The 17957-nt window shown below is 37.6% G+C and overlaps 1 protein-coding gene across 3 annotated transcripts; it reads left to right on the top strand.

The window, feature by feature from the left end:
• The first annotated feature begins 56 nt into the window (after window positions 1-56).
• setdb1a (SET domain bifurcated histone lysine methyltransferase 1a) lies at window positions 57-17828 on the top strand. Of its 3 annotated transcripts, none has more exons than XM_073822128.1 (21): window positions 57-322; window positions 1031-1236; window positions 1319-1512; window positions 2044-2069; window positions 4221-5715; window positions 6770-6910; window positions 7017-7221; window positions 7546-7619; window positions 7736-7926; window positions 8227-8554; window positions 8845-9085; window positions 10423-10678; window positions 11053-11417; window positions 12189-12305; window positions 14297-14466; window positions 14538-14765; window positions 15204-15251; window positions 15862-15960; window positions 16056-16258; window positions 16343-16431; window positions 17431-17828. In XM_073822128.1, exons 2-21 carry the CDS (start codon window positions 1043-1045, stop codon window positions 17546-17548), a joined length of 4782 nt encoding a protein of 1593 aa, XP_073678229.1. In that variant the 5' UTR covers window positions 57-322; window positions 1031-1042; the 3' UTR covers window positions 17549-17828. The 3 variants fall into 3 exon arrangements, with proteins under 3 accessions (XP_073678229.1, XP_073678230.1, XP_073678228.1); XM_073822129.1 differs by having other exon boundaries at window positions 8842-9085; window positions 15880-15960; XM_073822127.1 differs by having other exon boundaries at window positions 8842-9085.
• Window positions 17829-17957: the final 129 nt, after the last annotated feature.

Below are 17957 nucleotides of genomic sequence, written 5' to 3'. Positions count from 1 at the left end.
CGTGCAGTGGACCAATGAGAATGTCTCTTGTAGACTGTGCATCCGCCACCACAGAGGCACAGTAAGCTTGGATGTTGTTTTTCTCCATGCGGTTTTAGTTCTTTTATTACTCACTTTTTAGTTTTTCATATGAGGTCAGAGGTTGTAGGCTATCCGTAAGAGCTCTTCCTTGCAGCACTGTCGAACATTGTGCTTTGGCGACATATAAACAAGCGGAATAGTGTCCGCCATACAATCCTGCAGCTATAGCTGCGCGTTTTTTTGATATGTGAGTGTCTTCAGGATTCAACCACACTACAGCAGCGAGTTGGGGAACTAGCAAGTATGCATGTCAACTTGTGTTATTATCGTGCTTTACGTGGTTTATTGCCATTGCAAAGAGTAACCGCATTTGATATATTAGGCCTTAGTATTGGTCAGATTAAAGGGATGGACGTTAATACAGTTATGTTTATCCCCTATGTTGTCACGTCTCTTTACAGTTCTTGATCTGTTAGTGATCAATTTCAGTCTCTGATTCACACTATGTTCCTGTTGTACAAATACTTAAACAACAAAAACAGACAGAGCTTCATTGCTTAGATTCAAGTGTGAAGTCAAATCCAAATTAGAGGAGTACTCACTTCATCACGTCACTTGCTCACCAACGGATCCTCTGAGGTGAATGGGTGCCGTCAGAATGATACTCCAAACAGCTGATAAAAACATCACAATAATCCACAAGCAATCCACTTGGGTACAGTGCATCAATTTATGCCTTGTAAAGTGAATAGCGGCATGTTTGTAAGAAACAAATTCATTGTTAAGATGTTTTAACTTTAAACCATTGCTTTTGGCCAAAATATGATCCATAATAACATAGTTATAAAACCCATAATTATTGTGATTGCTTTTTGAACTCTGATGGCACCCATTCACTGCAGAGGATCCGTTGGTGAGCAAGTGATGTAATGCTACTTTTCTCCAAATCTATGAGCAAATCTTGTTCAGTTATTAAAAATTGACCCTTTCCATTATGTTGCTCCAACAGTAAGTAAAAGCCATGAGTAGCCGAAAAGATGACGATAACCTCCTGAGAATGACGAAGGATGACCTCCAGCGTTGGATCCAGGCGGAGGTGGACCGAAACCCTCATCTTAAGCAGAGACGTGAGCAGCTGTCGAAGGTGGAGGAGTGGGTAAAGCAGAGGGAGAGGGAATCCACTTGTAACCGCCTTCTGTACGGCAATGCCTACGAGTGAGTTACGTGTTTTTTAATGCCTGATGACAGTATTTCCAAATCATGGTGGCCATTTGACTGTGTTTTGTGTCCGTATCAGATCAGTCCTTGAGTGCGAGTCGGTGATGAAGGGCCTTTATGGAATGCTGGGATTGGATTACCGAGACGAGGATTCAGAGGAGGAAGGAGGAGGAGAACCACAGGATGTTGTTCACATCACAAATGATGTAGAGATGCAGGAAAATAGTATACTTAATGGAGATGAAGATGATATAGTTGTCATTGATTTGGGAGGTAAGAGACATACACCTAAATAGAAAGTGCTTGGAAATATTATTATTAATATGCGACCCTGGACCACAAAACCAATCTTAAGTAGCATGGGTATATTTGTAGAAGTAAGCAAAAATACTTTCTGTGGGGCAAAACTATAGATTTTTCTTTTATGCCAAAAATCATTAGGATATTAAGTAAAGATCATGTTCTATAAAAATACTTTCTAAATTTTCTACCGTAAATTTGTCAAAACTGAAGTTTTTGATTAGTAATATGCATTGCTGAAAACTTCATTTGGACAACTTTAAAGGTGATTTTCTCAATATTTCGATTTATTGCAGATTCCAGATTTTCAAATAGTCCTATCTTAGCTAAATATTATTCTATCCTTACAAACCATACATTAATGGAAAGATTATTTATTCGTCTTTTAGAAGTTTCAATTTCAGAAAATTGACCCTTATGACTGGTTTTGTGGTCCAGTGTCACATATTATAAATTAGGCTTTGTATTTAAAAGTCTGATACCATGTTGTTTTCTCTCTTGTAGCCACCAAGGAAACTTTGGAACCAATGGTGAGGATGTTAATTGAAAAATTAGTTTATTTTGTGTCTAGTTTTCCTAATTTTTTCATTCTGTATTCACATTTTTATTTATTTTTCCTTTCAATTTTGTGCTTTTTTTAAAAAACTTTTTCATGTTTTTTATTGTTTTCATTTATTATTTTTTTTAATGATTTTTCAAGTTTCATAGTTTAAAACGTCTTCCTCATTATAAGCAAAGCATTTAAATTAAAATTAAAAGCTCTAAAAAATGGCTTGTTTAGATCTGAGGTGCAAGGTGACATCACCCGGGTGCAAACATTTGCATAAACACTAGGGGTGGGACGATACAGGTAGCTCACGATTCAATTCTGTGGCGATATGTGGCCCACGATATCGATAATATCGCGATTCACGATATCTACGATATTCAATATATTGGAAGAAATTTCATCAACAATATATCACGATATATGTGACTGAAAAAGAAAAAAATACCCATAATAAGGAAATCTTATGCATTTATTAATGCCAACATTTCCAACACTGTGCAAAGAAATATGCATTTGCATAATAACTCACTGCCTCCTGGTCTTAAATGTAAACACTGTACAGCTAGACAGATAAAAGTGCCTGAACATTAAAAAACAACATGAACATTAACTAACATGTGTAAACCATGATACTGAAACGTCAGTAGTAAGTTACTGTAAAGTGATTTATGTTAACCTGGACAGTGGTCTCATCAATGCATATTCTTCTTGAGGAACACTAACGCCTGTTTCACACATACTCCGTCTGCAGTGTGTATGCAGTCCGTGTGCATTACCTATGCGATGCAGAAGCAGCACGGACTCGTTTTGCTTTCACACAGAACACGTTTGCAGTCCGTTCCTGATCCGCGGCTGTTTACCACAAACACACCATTTATCCGTTATTTTGATTTCAAATACAAACGTGCTTTTTCAGCATTGTGATACTCTTTTATCACAGTACACTAATACAATTCTAGATATATTCACGTTTAAACTCAACGTATATTAAACAACGTATTATTCAATGCACTTGCACAGCAACCGCGTGCAGTGTGAACGCTCTAATCCGTTAACATGGGTGCGGAAAAAAATACTCAACGCATACGCACTGCAGACGGAGTATGTGTGAAACAGGCGTAACTGATCAGCATGCTCAACTAGCGGGTGCGTCTTTGATTTGTTTTTCGTTATCTTCCGCCATTCTTCTCACTTCTCTTTTCTGCGCTTCTTCTCTGATGTTGTAAGATAACTTGTGTTCTTCACTGGCTGCTGCTTCCGCAACTTTACGCCTATTTACTCGAACAGCGCCCCCCGCAAACAGAATGGTAGATATTGGGTAGTGACAGTGACACTGACGACGGGTAAATTAATAATTTGTGTTGTAATAAAATATCGATATTGGCCGTTAGTGTATCGATTATTTATTGCGACAGAGAGCACAACAATATATTGCAATATCGATTTTTTTTCCCACCCCTAATAAACACTGCCTCCAGTGCAAGGTATTGACGAATAATCATCTTCGTTGCGTTAAAAGCAAATAGAAAATATAGCTGCAAGCAGCAATTACCAGGTTTTAAGCACTTAAGGCATTTAAGGAAAAAGACATTACATATTATTTAGCAAGGCTGTACCCACCTAAATAAATGATTAAAAAGGCATTTTTGGCAAATCCAGGTAATTTACCGTAGAACTCAGTTTAACTGTTATAGCGCCAGCTGTGGTCCGATCTCCTTAAAACCTTGCCTGACCGAATGAATTTGCGTCTGTTGTGAAGTTAATTTCACGTGCGAATGAAGCAAATAAACTCAAAATGTTCAAGCGTCCAACTACGTGCATGTCGTGTCGTGAACGCCCCATTAAAGGACCCACCCCTTAAAACAGGTCGTTTTAGACAGAGGGTCAGAATGAGGGTTGAAAATAATAATTTTTCCACTTTTTTTTTTTTTGTGTGCAAAAAAATTTATTAACATGGTAATTAAAACTTAAGAAAAATATTTTTTTTAAAATCCATGTCATGATGCCTTTAATTATTTTTTTTCTTTTATTTACACATTTTCTTTCTGTCTGTCTGTTTTTGTCTATTTCTTTGTGTCTTGATTTTTCATTCTTTCTGTATTTCTGTCTCTGTTTTTGTCTTAATTCATAGCTTGAAAAGGTGACTGTGGCCATTCAGAAGTCTTCCAGGCTCGTTCAGGACTTAGTCCAGATGGTGAACAAAACTAGCTCGATAAGTGCTGCATCACCATCGTCGTCTGACTTCTCCAACAGAACCTCGTCAGCCTCGACCCCTGAGACCAGCCGTTCTGAATCTGTCACACCGAAACTCCACATATCCGAAAACTCTATTGCAATAGTTAAGACCGAATCACTATCGAGAGTACCTGAAATGTCTGTTGCCAGTCACAGGTCAGATTGTAAACCAAAAATCAAAACTGAACCCCAACTAACAGCATTGACCCCTTCGGAAACGAGCATTTCAAAACCAGACGAAACCGCTGCTAGCCTTAACAGTCCATCTTTAAAATTAATTAAGACTGAACCTCAGTTAACAGCAGGAAGTCTGTCAGAAAGACCAGAAACAATTCCCAGTCTTAATTTTGGATCCATAGCCACAATCAAGACTGAGCTTCAGTCAAGGGTAATAAAGTCAGAAATTACTTCGCCTCCAAGAATCTCAAAGCCTTTTGAAATTGCAGCCATTGCATCAATCAAGACTGAACCTCAGCTGAGAGCATTAACTCCTGAATTGTCTTTGCTCAGTAGCGATTCTAATCAGTCGAGCAGCCTCAATTCAGATTGCGAAGCAACAAACAAGACTCAACTTACGTTGCTGCCAATGACTTCTCCTGAAATCCCTTCACTATTAAAAACTAGTTTCTGTCCTAATTCAGCATCTGTAGCATCAGATGAGACTGATTCTCACGAGCCACTAGAGACCCTTTCAGAAGTGCCTTCACCGCCATGCAGTTCTGAACAAATGGAAACCGGTGATGATACAGCAAGCGTAGAAACAAACCCGACTGAGCCCAAATCAACCACAGAGACTCCTCCTGAAGTGTCATCATTGCCGAGCAATTCTGAAGAGGCTGAAACCGTTGGCAGCTGCGATTCGGACTCCACTGATGAGACCGAAAAGCCAAAAACAAGGAGCAAATCTGCCAAACCCTCTGTGCCCGTGACAAGTCAAACGACTAGGCTGAGGTCTTTAAATAATTCTGCACCTGCCACCAGATCTTCCAGCCCACAAACGGAAACAACAAGGTCGCCGTCGCCTGCAATTAGTAACGATGAACCATCTGATGCAGAGGATATGTCTGTTAGTCCTGCTGACAGTGATTATGAACCTCCTGAATCACCATCAGAGTCATCGTCAGACAGTGATTATGAACCCCCTAAATCACAATCGCAGTCAAAGTCATCGACAGACAGGGTTTGTGAACCCCCTAAATCACAATCACAGTCGAAGTCATCGACAGACAAGGTTTGTGAACCCCCTAAATCACACTCAAATTCATCGACAGACAGGGTTTGTGAACCCCCTAAATCACCAGCACAGTCATCTGTCGATGCTGATGATGATGATGATGATGATGATGATGCCAGCAATGATGCTCCTGCAGAACCATCCAGTCCTGACGAACGTAAGCTTTATTTTTTATTTATACACTTCATATCACCGTATAACTTATGCTTTACATAATGTGTTCGAGATGTATCAGAACTATTCTTTTATGAATAATCCTACAGGATGGCTTCTGTCATACTTTTCAGTTAAAAAACTACCGTTCAAATTGTGTTCAGTACATTTTTTTTATTATGATATTAGTACATTCATTTAGCAAAGGTGCATTAAAATGATCAAAAGAGACAGTAATGACATTTGTGACCCAGGATGAAAAATAAAAACAGTCATAATGGTTGATGATTTATACATCATCTGAAAGCTGATAAGTTTAACATTGAGGTATGGTTTGTTAGGATAAGACATATTTGGTTGAGATATAACTGTTTGAGAATCTGGGATCTGAGGGTGCAAAAAAATCGAAATATTGAGAAAATCGCCTTTTAAAGTTGTCTAAATGAAGTTCTTAGCAATACATATTACTAATCTGCTACTAGGAAATTTACTAAATATCTTTGCTTAATATTCTAATGATTTTTGGCATAAAAGAATAATCAATAATTTTGACCCATACAACGTATATTTGGCTGTTTCTACAAATATTACTCGTGCGACTTTCGACTGGGTTTGTGGTCCAGGGTCACATTTACAATGTTACAAAGTATTGTTTTTTGAAGTTTCTATTTATTAAATAATCCTAAAAAGCTGAGAGTTGAATAATTTAATAATAATTGAGAATTGAAAAAACACTGAAGACTGGAATAACGATGCTGAAAATTTAGCTGAATTCTGCTGAAAATGAAATTTATTCGTTTGAATAATTTGCGTCTGCACCATTTATTCACACAGACACACAGAACATGCAGAATTCATATTTAAATTGTATTTTTGTACTAGTCCATATAGTGTTTTGATTGAAGTGTACTCACCTACTTTTGATTTATTCATCTGAAACTTGACACATTCCATTTTTATGATCTTATTCCGCAATTCTGTTCATGTTTTCCTCATCTCAGAAATCATAGGGCTCTATACGTCCAATAAAAGTATTTGTCCTCTGTCACTGATCTTAGGTTCAAAGTCTCCACCCAGTGAGTCTTGCAAGGCTTCTGAGGAACATGAAGAGATAAAACTCAAAGTCAGCATGGAAGTATTGGGGAAAAGGAGACACAACTTATGGTGTAAAGGAAAAGTACAAGAAGTCCAAACAGCAGGTAAGACTGACCCTTTCTGTAAATTCACGAAACATTCAAATGAAGGTGGAAATCTAACGGATCTAGTTGCATTTTTTGACCTTTGTCATCTTTTTTTTATTTTTAGAGGATGGTCTTGAATATAAGGTGGAGTTTAAGAGTGGTAAAGAGATGGTGCTGCCTGCTTATCGTGTGGCCTCTCTGAAACCTCCCTTGTTGAAGAATTTGTTTATTGGCTGTCGTGTTGTGGCCAGCTGCAAAGATGATAAAGGAAAGGACCAGTATAATGCTGCCGTGCTGGTTGAGCTTCCTGAGCGCAAGAATCGCATGAGGTGAGTTTAAGTTAAAGGAATAGTCCTCTCATCCTCAGGTAACTCGGAATCTGTTTTTTGTTTGAAAAGGAAATATTTGAAAATGAACCACTGATGTCACATGGACTATTTTAACAATGTTCTTACTACCTTTCTGACCTTAAACTTGGTAGTTGCATTGCTGTCTATTCGAGGTCAGAAAGCTCTCGGATTTCATTAAAAATATCTTAATTTGTGTTCTGAAGATGAACAAAGGTCTTACAGATTTTGAATGACACGAGGGTGAGTAATTAATGACAGCATTTTTATTTTTAGCTGAACTAACCCTTTAAATGTTTCTATCAGGTTCTTGGTGTTTTTTGATGATGGTCTAGCAGCTTACCTTGCACTTCCAGAGCTTCGTGTCGTCTGCAAACAATGTGAGAAATTCTCTTTCTTAATTATTTTGTTACTCCATTTCAGTCATTAGTTTAAGACCCACATATGTTCACATGACTTTTAAAAAAAGAATTTTGTAACCTTTATTTCTTTGCAGTGAAAAAGGTGTGGAGGGACATCGAGGATGAGACCTGTCAGTCGCAGGTGAAGGAATATCTTCGTGTCTATCCCAACCCTGTTGCTGTGGTGCTTCGTGTGGGCCAAGACACCAAGGCGATGCGGAATGGCAAGTTTGAGGCCTGCACGGTGCTCCAGTTGGATGGCAGCCTCATCCAGATCTGCTTTAAGGTAAAAAAAATGAATCGATTATGGCATGCTAGTTTTCTTTGTGAACCTGGTACTTCTCTTTCATCTGCATTTACTGAGAAACATGAAAAACAAAGGTTATTTCATGAGAATGTCAGAGCATTTCATATTCTGAAGTGCATTAACATAAGCTTTCAACCCCACTGACAGATTTTTGGAGATTCTGATCTTGGAGATAAATTTGTTGGTGAATTTTGTAAGCTGTATCACATTGTACATCACTCTAATACCAAAGGTTGGCCATTTTAACGCTGATAAATTTGGTGTTGTTTTTCTTTCCAGAAAGACAAGCAGAAAGATTGGATTTATAAAGGCTCAGACAGGTTGGAACACATTGTAAATATCAAGAACCGTCTGGCTAAAGATAAACCGCAGACAAGCTCTCAACAGAAACCACAACAATCATCTCAACAGAAACCGCAACAATCATCTCAACAGAAACCGCAACAACCCTCTCAACAGCCATCTCAACAGAAACCGCAACAATCCATTCAACAGAAACCGCAACAATCCATTCAACAGAAACCGCAGCAGCCATCTCAACAGAAAACGCAACAACCACTTCAACAGAAAACACAACAATCTGTTCAACAGAAAACACAACAACCTGGTAGACTTTTTGTGTTTCATGCACGTCCTGCCTCTTCTATGCACGTTCCCAAATAGACATGAACCGGGCTTCATTAATACAGTATATTGGCTTAATGAACCTGCTTATTATCGATACGAGAGAAATAAAAGCAGTATTTTGTTATCACCAAAAAACTGTAGTTTCTTTTTATTTAAAAAAGTTCATACCTTTTGGAGGACAGCACTTTTTTTTGTAATGTAATAGTAATACAATAATTTGATAACATCACATCTGTGTTAAACGTACCCTCTCTGTTTGTTGTTTAGCAGGAAATGTCACACCTCAGCGCAACACAAATTCCTCCTCAAAAACAGTTCCAGCGACTGTTACCTCAGCAGTTGTATCTCCTGCGCGGGTCACCCGACAGTCTAATACCACAGTCACCAAGATGTCATCTGTTGGCCCTCAAAAGATTATGTCAGCTGCTTTCCAGCCAAAGGTCATCCTCCAGAGATTGGCAATGCTTTCATCAGTAAAATCTGCTACTGCAAACAGCATCTCACATTTAAGGTGAGTAATGGACTTGTACTGGTTAAGAAAACAGTTCAACCAAAAATTTTAATTTCCTGAAAATGCACTCACCATCAGGCGATCCACGACGTAGATGAGTTTGTTTCTTTATCCGAACAGATTTGGAAAACTTTACCATCACTTGCTCACCAGTGGATCTGTTGCAGTGAATGGGTGCCATCAGAATGAAAGTCCAAACAGCTGATAAAAACATCACAGTAGTCCACAAATAATCCAGATGACCTTAGTCCATCAGTTAACATCTTGTTAAGTAAATCTGTGTGTTTGTAAGAAACAAATCCATCATTACAAGGTTTTAACTTCAAACCATTGCCTCCAGCTAAAATATGAGTCCTCTATCCATAATGCTGATTTTTCTGGTTGAATCAGAAAAGAAATATGCACAGATCAAGCACTGTTGAAAGTGAAAACTAAAGCAGTTCTAAACAAATATGTTTGTGGATTTTAATGTGAGATGACAATAGAGAATGGGCTTTTTCACTGTAGGAAGTGTTCTGTATTTTGTGGACTCATTTTGCCCAAATTTGATGGTTTAAAGTTAAAACATCTTAACGTGGTTTTTATAAGATGTTAATTTATGTATTGTAGCCAAGTGGATTACTTGTGGATTATTGTGATGTTTGGACTCTTAATCTGGTGGCACCCATTCACTGCAGAGGGGATCCATTGGTGAGCAAGGGATGTACAGTTGAGGTCAAAAGTTTAGTAAAATGTTAATTTTACCAAAATAGGAGGGCTCGAACAAAAAAATGCATGTTATTATTATTTTTTTAGCACTGACCTGAGTAAGATCTTTCACATAAAAGTGAAACATGTTTACATGTAGTCCACATGTTCGAAGTGTATATGTACTCCCCGTTCAAAAGTTTACATACACTTGATTCTTAATACTGTTACCTGAATGATCCACAGCTGTTTTTTTTTTTTTTTTCTTTAGTGATAACATAAAAATACAGTATTAAGAATCAAGTTTATGTAAACTTTTGAACAGGGTCATTTTTATAAATTCCACTATTATTTTCTCTTGTGGACTAAATATTGTAAATATTTTACATCAAATATCTTATTATAAAATAAATAAAGAATAATCTTTTTTTTATTTATCCCTCCTATTTTGGAAAAATAATTAACATTTTGCATATTCTGCAAGGTGTATGTAAACTTTAAACCTCAACTGTAATTCTAAATCTGTTACTCTTAGCCTGAGGGTGAATGAAGTTTAACCCAATTTTCATTTTGAGTTAACTATTTCTTGTAATATGGAATGGTTTCAAATACTAATCACCAACCACATCATATCGGGCTCTTTATTCTAGAAGTGCAAAACGTCCTGCCCCTGATGAGGAAGAAGAGTCTGTTTCTGAGGAAGATGAGTGTGTTTCTGAGGAAGAAGAGTGTGTTCCAAAGCAGCAGCAGTACAGGTCCATATACTTGCATCATCGCTGTTGTCCAGCATGTCTGGATGGGGTGAGACCATCTCAAGTTGACATGCATCGTGGTAAAAATCCACTTCTCATCCCACTGCTTTTTAAGTTTCGGCGAATGACAGCTAGAAGGCGCGTCGATGGAAAGGTGGGTGGTGTTGCAGTTCATCTGCTCTGAATCTACACTACTGGTGAAAACTTTAGGGTCGCTAAGATTTTTGAAAGAAGTCTCCTATGCTTACCGAGGGAGCAATTATTTAAAAAAAAAAAAGATAAAAACGGAAATTTAATGTGCTATATGAATTTGTACTATATTGAAAAATTGAAAAACTACATTTTAATATATTGAAAATTTAAGATTTTTCTATTTGATTATGTTTCAAAATCTAATTTATTCCTGTGATGCAAAGCTGAATTTTCAGCATCATTACTGCAGTCTTCAGTGTCACATGATCCTTTAAAAAATTATTCTAATATGTTGATTTGTTGCTCAAGGAACATTTCGTTGTGTGCCCTCTCTAGGTGTTTTTCCACATTTTCTATCGTTCTCCATGTGGACGGAGCCTGTGCGACATGCATGAAGTGCAGGAATACTTGCTTGAAACACGTTGTGACTTCCTTTTCCTCGAAATGTTCTGTATGGACCCATTTGTTCTTGTGAATCGTGCCCGACCTCCTTCTACATCAACCGGAAAGCCTCACGTCTACCTTCCAGACATAACACAGGGCAGAGAGGTGTTGCCCGTGCCCTGCATTAATGAAGTGGACAATACGCTTGCTCCTAGCATCAGTTACACCAAAGACAGAGTTCCAGGTCTGGGTGTTTCTATCAATACAAGCTCAGACTTTTTGATTGGCTGTGACTGCACGGATGGCTGTCGAGACAGGTACAGTTTTTTGATTCTGCCTTTGTGTGTGAAAATTTGTCAGCCCTTTTGCTGAATTAAAGGGGATTTCACCCAAAAATGAAAATTGGAATCTAAGAGCTTTCTGACCTTGCATAGACCGCAACACCGCTGACACATTTGAGGCCTAGAAAGGTAGTAAGGACATTGTTAAAATAGTTCATGTAACATCAGAATATAAAAATACTTTTTGTGTGCAAAGAAAACAAAAATGACAACTTTATCCAACAGTTCTCTTTCGTGTTGGTCTTCACTGCACATTCATGACATTCATTGTTGAATAAAGTCATTATTTTCTTTGTGCACAAAGTATTCTCGTAGCTTCATAAAATTACGGATGAACCACTGATGTCACATGGACTATTTTAACAATGTCCTTACTACCTTTCTGCGCCTTGAACATGGCAATTACATTGCTGTCTATCACTTGGATTTCATGAAAAATACCTTAATTTGTGTTCCCAAGATGAACAAAAGTCTTACAGGTTTGGAATGACATGAGGGTGAGTAATTAATGACAGAATTTTCATTTTTGGGTGAACTATTCTATTCACACAAACTAATTTGTCTATTTATTGTATCTAACAATTCTTAACAAACAATCATAATTCTTGTGGTTGATTTGATTTTAGATTGATTTTAGATTGCAAACAAGTAATTATTATTTGACTGCTTAATTATAGATTGAACATGGAATGTTTCTTTTAAATTATGGAAATCGTTATTAAACATTTGCATTTGTATGTGTGACAGGTCAAAGTGTGCATGCCACCAGCTGACCATTGAGGCCACATCCTTATGCAGTGGAGGTCCAGTGGATGTTAGTGCTGGATACACACACAAGAGGTTGCCAACCACCTTGCCAACAGGGTTAGAAACCACCTCTGTTTTTCTGTCTATCTGTTGCATTTCTCTAAAAAAAAAAATACAGGAAACAGAAATAATGTGAAATTTTATTACTATATGAAATAGCTGTTTTCTATTTGAATATACAGTGCCTTGCGAAATGATTAATACCCCTTCATTTTTTTTTTTTTTTTTTTATGTTGTGTATGTTAAACTGTTTAAAAAAATAAATTCACATCAATCTACACTCCATGCACCATAATGACAAAACAAAAACAGAATTGTCACAACTTGCATTGCATATAATGTATTACAAAATAAAAAACTGAAATAAGTACATTGCATAAGTATTCATACCCTTAACGCAGTACTTAGTTAAAGTACCTTTACATCCTTAAGTCTTTTTGGGTATGATGCAATAAGATTTGCACATCAACATTTGGCAATTATGATTTGGCAATCTCACCTCTTCACCTCTCAAGCTCTATCAGCTTGGATGGGGTCTGGCAGACATTTTCAAGTTTCTCCAGAAATGTTCGATTGGGTTCAAGCCCAGGCTCTGGCTGGGCCCCTCAAACACATTCACAGAGTTGTCTGTAAGCCATTTGCTGAGGTTTTGAATGCTCTGGACTGGCTATCTCATTATTTTGATGCATTGACCTTTTCTTCTACTCTGACGAGTTCCTCAGTCCCTTCCACTGAAAACTAGTCTCAGCCTCAGACGTCACGCCCAAGGAACGTTGGCTAAACGTCTGATGCATATGGTACACTTAACTGGAAACACTTCAGGAATGTCGAAGTCGTCATCTGATTAGTTGAATTTGATCGGATTTCCGGAACACGCGAGTGTCGCGTTTATTTTCGGTCCGCCGGGAAACAAAGCGCAGACTGATGCTTGTTCTCCCTCTTCTTCGTTAACTTTCAATGCTGGTTATTTCAGTGACTGACTTGTTGCATGCCCGTCTGTTGTTGTGGGGGCATTTCTACGCCCCGAAACGTGACGCTGAACGAAACGAACTGTGATTGGTTGTTTTACATGTCGGTCAAACGGCCTTATGGGCGGGCCTTGGCCAATGAAAGCTGCCATGAATACCAGACCTTCAGCCGTCAGTCTGAAGGTCTGGCTATGTGAGACTACTGAAAACAGCCCCACAGCATGAGGCTGATACCAGCACACTTTACTTTTGAGATGTTACTCTGCAGGTGATGAGCAATGCCTCATTTCCTTCAAACATGATGCTTGGAATTGAGGTTCATCAGACCACAGAATCTTGTTCCTCACAATCTGAGGGTCATTTAGGTGCTTTTTTGCTAATTCCAAGTGTGTTTTCATGTGTCTTCACTGAGGAGAGAATTTAGTCTTGCCACACCACCATAAAGCCCAGATCGGTGCAGTTGCAGTGATGTTTGTCCTCCTGTAAGTTTCTCCTATCTGCATATATGATCATGGAGCTCAACTAGAGCCACCATCAGGTTCTTGGTCACCAGTCTAACCAAAGCCCTTCTCCATCAATTGCTCAGTTTGGCCAGGAGTCCAGCTCTACGAAGAGTCGTGGTTGTTTCAGACTGTTTCCATTAAGGGTAACAGAGAACTCTGCTCCAGATGTGTGGCTTAATGCAATCCTGTTTGTGGGCTCTATTAAGACATGTGTGCCTTTCCAAATCATACCCATTCAATTGAATTTGCCACAGGTTAACTCCTCTCGAAGTGTAGTAACATCTACAAGCAGTATGAATGCTTCCGAGATAAATTTCAACTGTCCCAGATAAGGGTATTAATACTTATGCAATGGAATCAAGTTTTTTTATTTTTAATAAATTTGCAAAGATGTTAAAAAACATTTTTTTGTTTTGTCATTATAGTGTATTGAGTGTAGATTGATGTGGGGAAAAAGGTAATTTAAAGCATTTTAACATTGCATGTTAATAGTAATTTATTCTTGTGTTGGCAAACCTGCATTTTCATCAGTCATTACTCCAGTCTTCAGCTCTTCTCTCTCTTTCCACGTTCGTAGGGTGTACGAGTGTAACCCTCTGTGCCGTTGTGATCCGAGAATGTGCAGCAACAGGCTGGTGCAGCATGGTCTGCAGCTGCAGCTGGAGCTCTTCATGACGCAGCACAAGGGATGGGGCATCCGCTGCAAAGATGATGTGGCCAAGGGCACATTTGTGTGCATTTTCACTGGTAAGTGAATATAAATCTTTAATAAACACAACAAAATTCGTCTTTCATCACCTCCATCTATTACCTCACAGGTAAAATAGTAAACGAAGACAGAATCAATGAAGATGACACTGTGTCCGGCAATGAATATTTGGCCAACCTCGACTTCATTGAGGGTGTGGAGAAACTAAAAGAGGGATATGAGAGCGAGGCATACTGCTCAGACACAGAGGTCGAAAACAACAAGAAAACCATAACCATGAAAACAGGGCCGTTATGGAAAAACACACTCTACAAAGAAGACTCTAGCAGCGGTGAAGGTGTGTGGTGTGTGTAAATGTTTAACCTTACAACCATATGTGACAATGGACCACAAAACCAGTCATATGTAACACAGATATATTTGTAGCAATAGCCAAAAATACATTGTATGGGGAAAAAATTATCAATTTTTCTTTTATGCAACAAATCATTGGGATATTAATTAAAGGTCATGCTCCATCAAGATCTTTTGTAAATTTCCTCATTTTTGATTAGTAATATGCGTTGCTAAGAACTTCATTTTGACGCTTTTGCAGATTTTCAAATAGTTGTATCACGGCCAAATATTGTCCTATCCTAACAATCAATAGAAAGCTTATTTATTTAGCTTTCAGATGATACATAAATCTCAGTTTCAAGAAATTGACCCTTATTACTGGTTTTGAGGTCCAGGGTCACATTAGACATTTAGTCTTTTTGCTATTTCTTTTTGATAGAAAGAGAAGAGAGTATGGAGCTGGACACAGTACAGAAGGAAATGGAAGGTAAGATGCAATGTTATGTCAGTATTGTTTCTATACTATTATTGATTTCATTTTAAAATTTTTAGTTTTTCAAATTTTTTTATGTATTTTTTTTTTTTTTTTTTTTTGTGCATCATTTTACGTATGACTATTTAGGTTTATTTCAGTCTTGGTTTTAGTAAAGTTTAGTGAACACATTTTATTTCCAGTTTACCATGTAATAATTTTGTTCTTTAACTTAGTTCTCTGTTAGTTGCCAATGCACCATTTTTTTTAATTTTCATTTAAGTTTTCATCTAATATTTTTACTTTATTTCAATGAAACATGATTTTAATCATCCTGGTTTGCATATTTGGCTGGTGATGGGGATTTAGCTACTGATAAAACAATATGAACATTTAAGGCATGTTGTGGCCATGTACTTTGATATAAGACAGACTAATTATAAATTACTATTAAAGATGCATCGTATGCAAAATGGGGATGCAGCCATTGACAAAGAGGCATATAGGTTGAGATCTGGCAACTTTTTTGCATTATTCATGTTGCTGTATTATGTAGCAAACTTGCCTGATGAATGTTTTTTTTTTTAATTATTATTATTATTACCTGTCCTCTTTACTCGTTCAGTGTGTCGCACGTCCTTAGGTGAGAAAAAACTATCCCATAAGCCACATGAAACATCTAGAGAAGCTCAAAAGAAATTGATCAGGCGAACGAGAGAGGCCGGTCAGTCTCTTTTCTTTTTATTCTCAATTTCTGTTCCTCATTTTATGCTGTTAGTGTTTGGTTGAATTTGCTCAGTCTATGATTTGTGTCTATAGGTGAAGAAACCTCAGGTCCAAAGCGTTGCTTTGCCATAAAGTCATCCCAGAGAAGAGTAAAACCAATAGAAACCACGGGAGCAAAGAATGAGAAAACAAGAACAGCGGTAACTGGCAACAACATCCGCAGATTGTTTAACGGGGAGGAGAGCTGTTACATCATTGACGCGAGACAAGAAGGCAACCTCGGCCGCTTTATCAACGTAAGACTTTCAGCCTTTCGTGGCTGTAGATGCCAACAATGATTCAAGTTTTTTTTTTACCAAGAATTCTGCATTTCTCAACAGCATAGTTGCAGTCCGAATTTGTTTGTTCAAAACGTCTTTGTCGACACACACGACCTACGGTTTCCATGGGTGGCATTCTTCGCTAGCAAGTCAGTGTCTTGTTTCATACCAGCTTGATTTTCTATTACTGAAATTGAAGGTTTACTTTTAAAAAGTTCTAAACCCAAGTTTTATTAAAAACTCTTGGTAAAATGCAATTATTAAAGAATTAGTTCACTTTCAGAATGAACATTTCTTGATAATTTACTCACGCCCATGTCATCCAAGATGTTCTTGTCTTTCTTTCTTCAGTTGCAAATGTTTGAGGAAAACATTCTAGGATTTTTCTCTGAATAGTGGACTTCATTGGTGGCCAATGGGTTTAAGGTCCAAATTGCAGTTTCAGTGCAGCTTCAAAGGGCTCCACACGATCCCAGCTGAGGAATAAGAGTCTTATTTAGGGATTATTCAGTGATTTTCTAAAAAAAAAAATTCATATAGTTTTTTAATTCACAAATGCTCATCTTGCACTAGCTCTGCAATGAGCATGAGAAAAATTACACAAGGTTAGTTGTTCATCTGTGTACTTCAGTTCAAAAAGCTAGAATAGGGCAAAACTTCAAACCAAACTTTAAGAGCGTATGACTTTTTTTGCTAGTTCACTTTGTAAGTACTTTTGCCTTCGTCACATGCGTGAAGTTGAGCTAGTGCAAGATGAGCATTTGTGATTAAAAAGTATATAAATTTGTATTTTTCTTAGAAAATGACAGATCGTTTCGCTAGATAAGACCCTTATTCCTCGGCTGGGATCATGTAGAGCTCTTTGAAGCTGCACTGAAACTGCAATTCAGACCTTCAACCTGTTGGCAACCATTGAAGTCCGCTCTATGGAGAAAAATCCTGGAATGTTTTTCTCAAAAAACATAATTTCTTTTTTCGACTGAAGAAATAAAAGCATGAACATCTTGGATGACATGCTGTAAGTAAATTATCAGGAAATTGTCATTCTGGAAGTGAACTTCTTGATCTTTTCCATTTAATATGCTTTTTTTCATTATACATCCATAAAGTTGTCTTATTCTGTTTTTCCTTTGATCTGACTTTACCAGGCGCATCAAGGCGGGTACGGAGTTGACGTGGGATTATAACTATGAGGTTGGCAGTGTGGAGGGGAAGGTTCTGCTCTGCTGCTGTGGCTCTTTGCGGTGCACGGGAAGGCTGCTCTGATATGCTGCTTTCAACATAAAACACTAAAATTCTCCTTGGGGTGTTATCGTTGTTAACAGTTTCTCCAAGCCAACAGAAACGTAGCTGTGACACTGTTCTGGAAGAGCATTATAATTATGACCTTTTGAATATGAAAAGGAATAATAAAATATATTAAAGTTTGTGTTCTTGCTTTTATTGTTGTTGTTGTTTCGTTTGCTTTTTATTGTTTTTAACCTCTACGCGAATTGTTAATAGTCACTTATTCCATGTAAATAAAATTTGCAAAAATCAAAAACGACTTTTGTGTAATATTTGTCTTGTCTGTAATTTATTTTCAGTCAAATATGCATGTTAAAAAGCTTAGTATTAGGAGGGGGAATAAAATATAGAACTTTTTTAATTGTCTACAGAAGTCAACATTTGAAGT

The sequence above is a fragment of the Garra rufa genome, chromosome 17 (assembly GCF_049309525.1).
Source record: "Garra rufa chromosome 17, GarRuf1.0, whole genome shotgun sequence".
Taxonomy (NCBI): domain Eukaryota; kingdom Metazoa; phylum Chordata; class Actinopteri; order Cypriniformes; family Cyprinidae; genus Garra; species Garra rufa.
Note: the sequence above shows the minus strand (reverse complement) of the source record. Positions and strands in the feature narration are given on the sequence as shown.

Coding starts and splice junctions, on each gene's coding strand:
- setdb1a (XM_073822127.1), top strand. CDS start 1,043: ATGAGTAGCCGAAAAGATGACGATAACCTCCTGAGAATGACGAAGGAT. Junction 7,620..7,735: donor TCGTGTCGTCTGCAAACAAT/GTGAGAAATTCT, acceptor ATTTCTTTGCAG/TGAAAAAGGTGTGGAGGGAC. Junction 14,467..14,537: donor ATTTGTGTGCATTTTCACTG/GTAAGTGAATAT, acceptor ATTACCTCACAG/GTAAAATAGTAAACGAAGAC.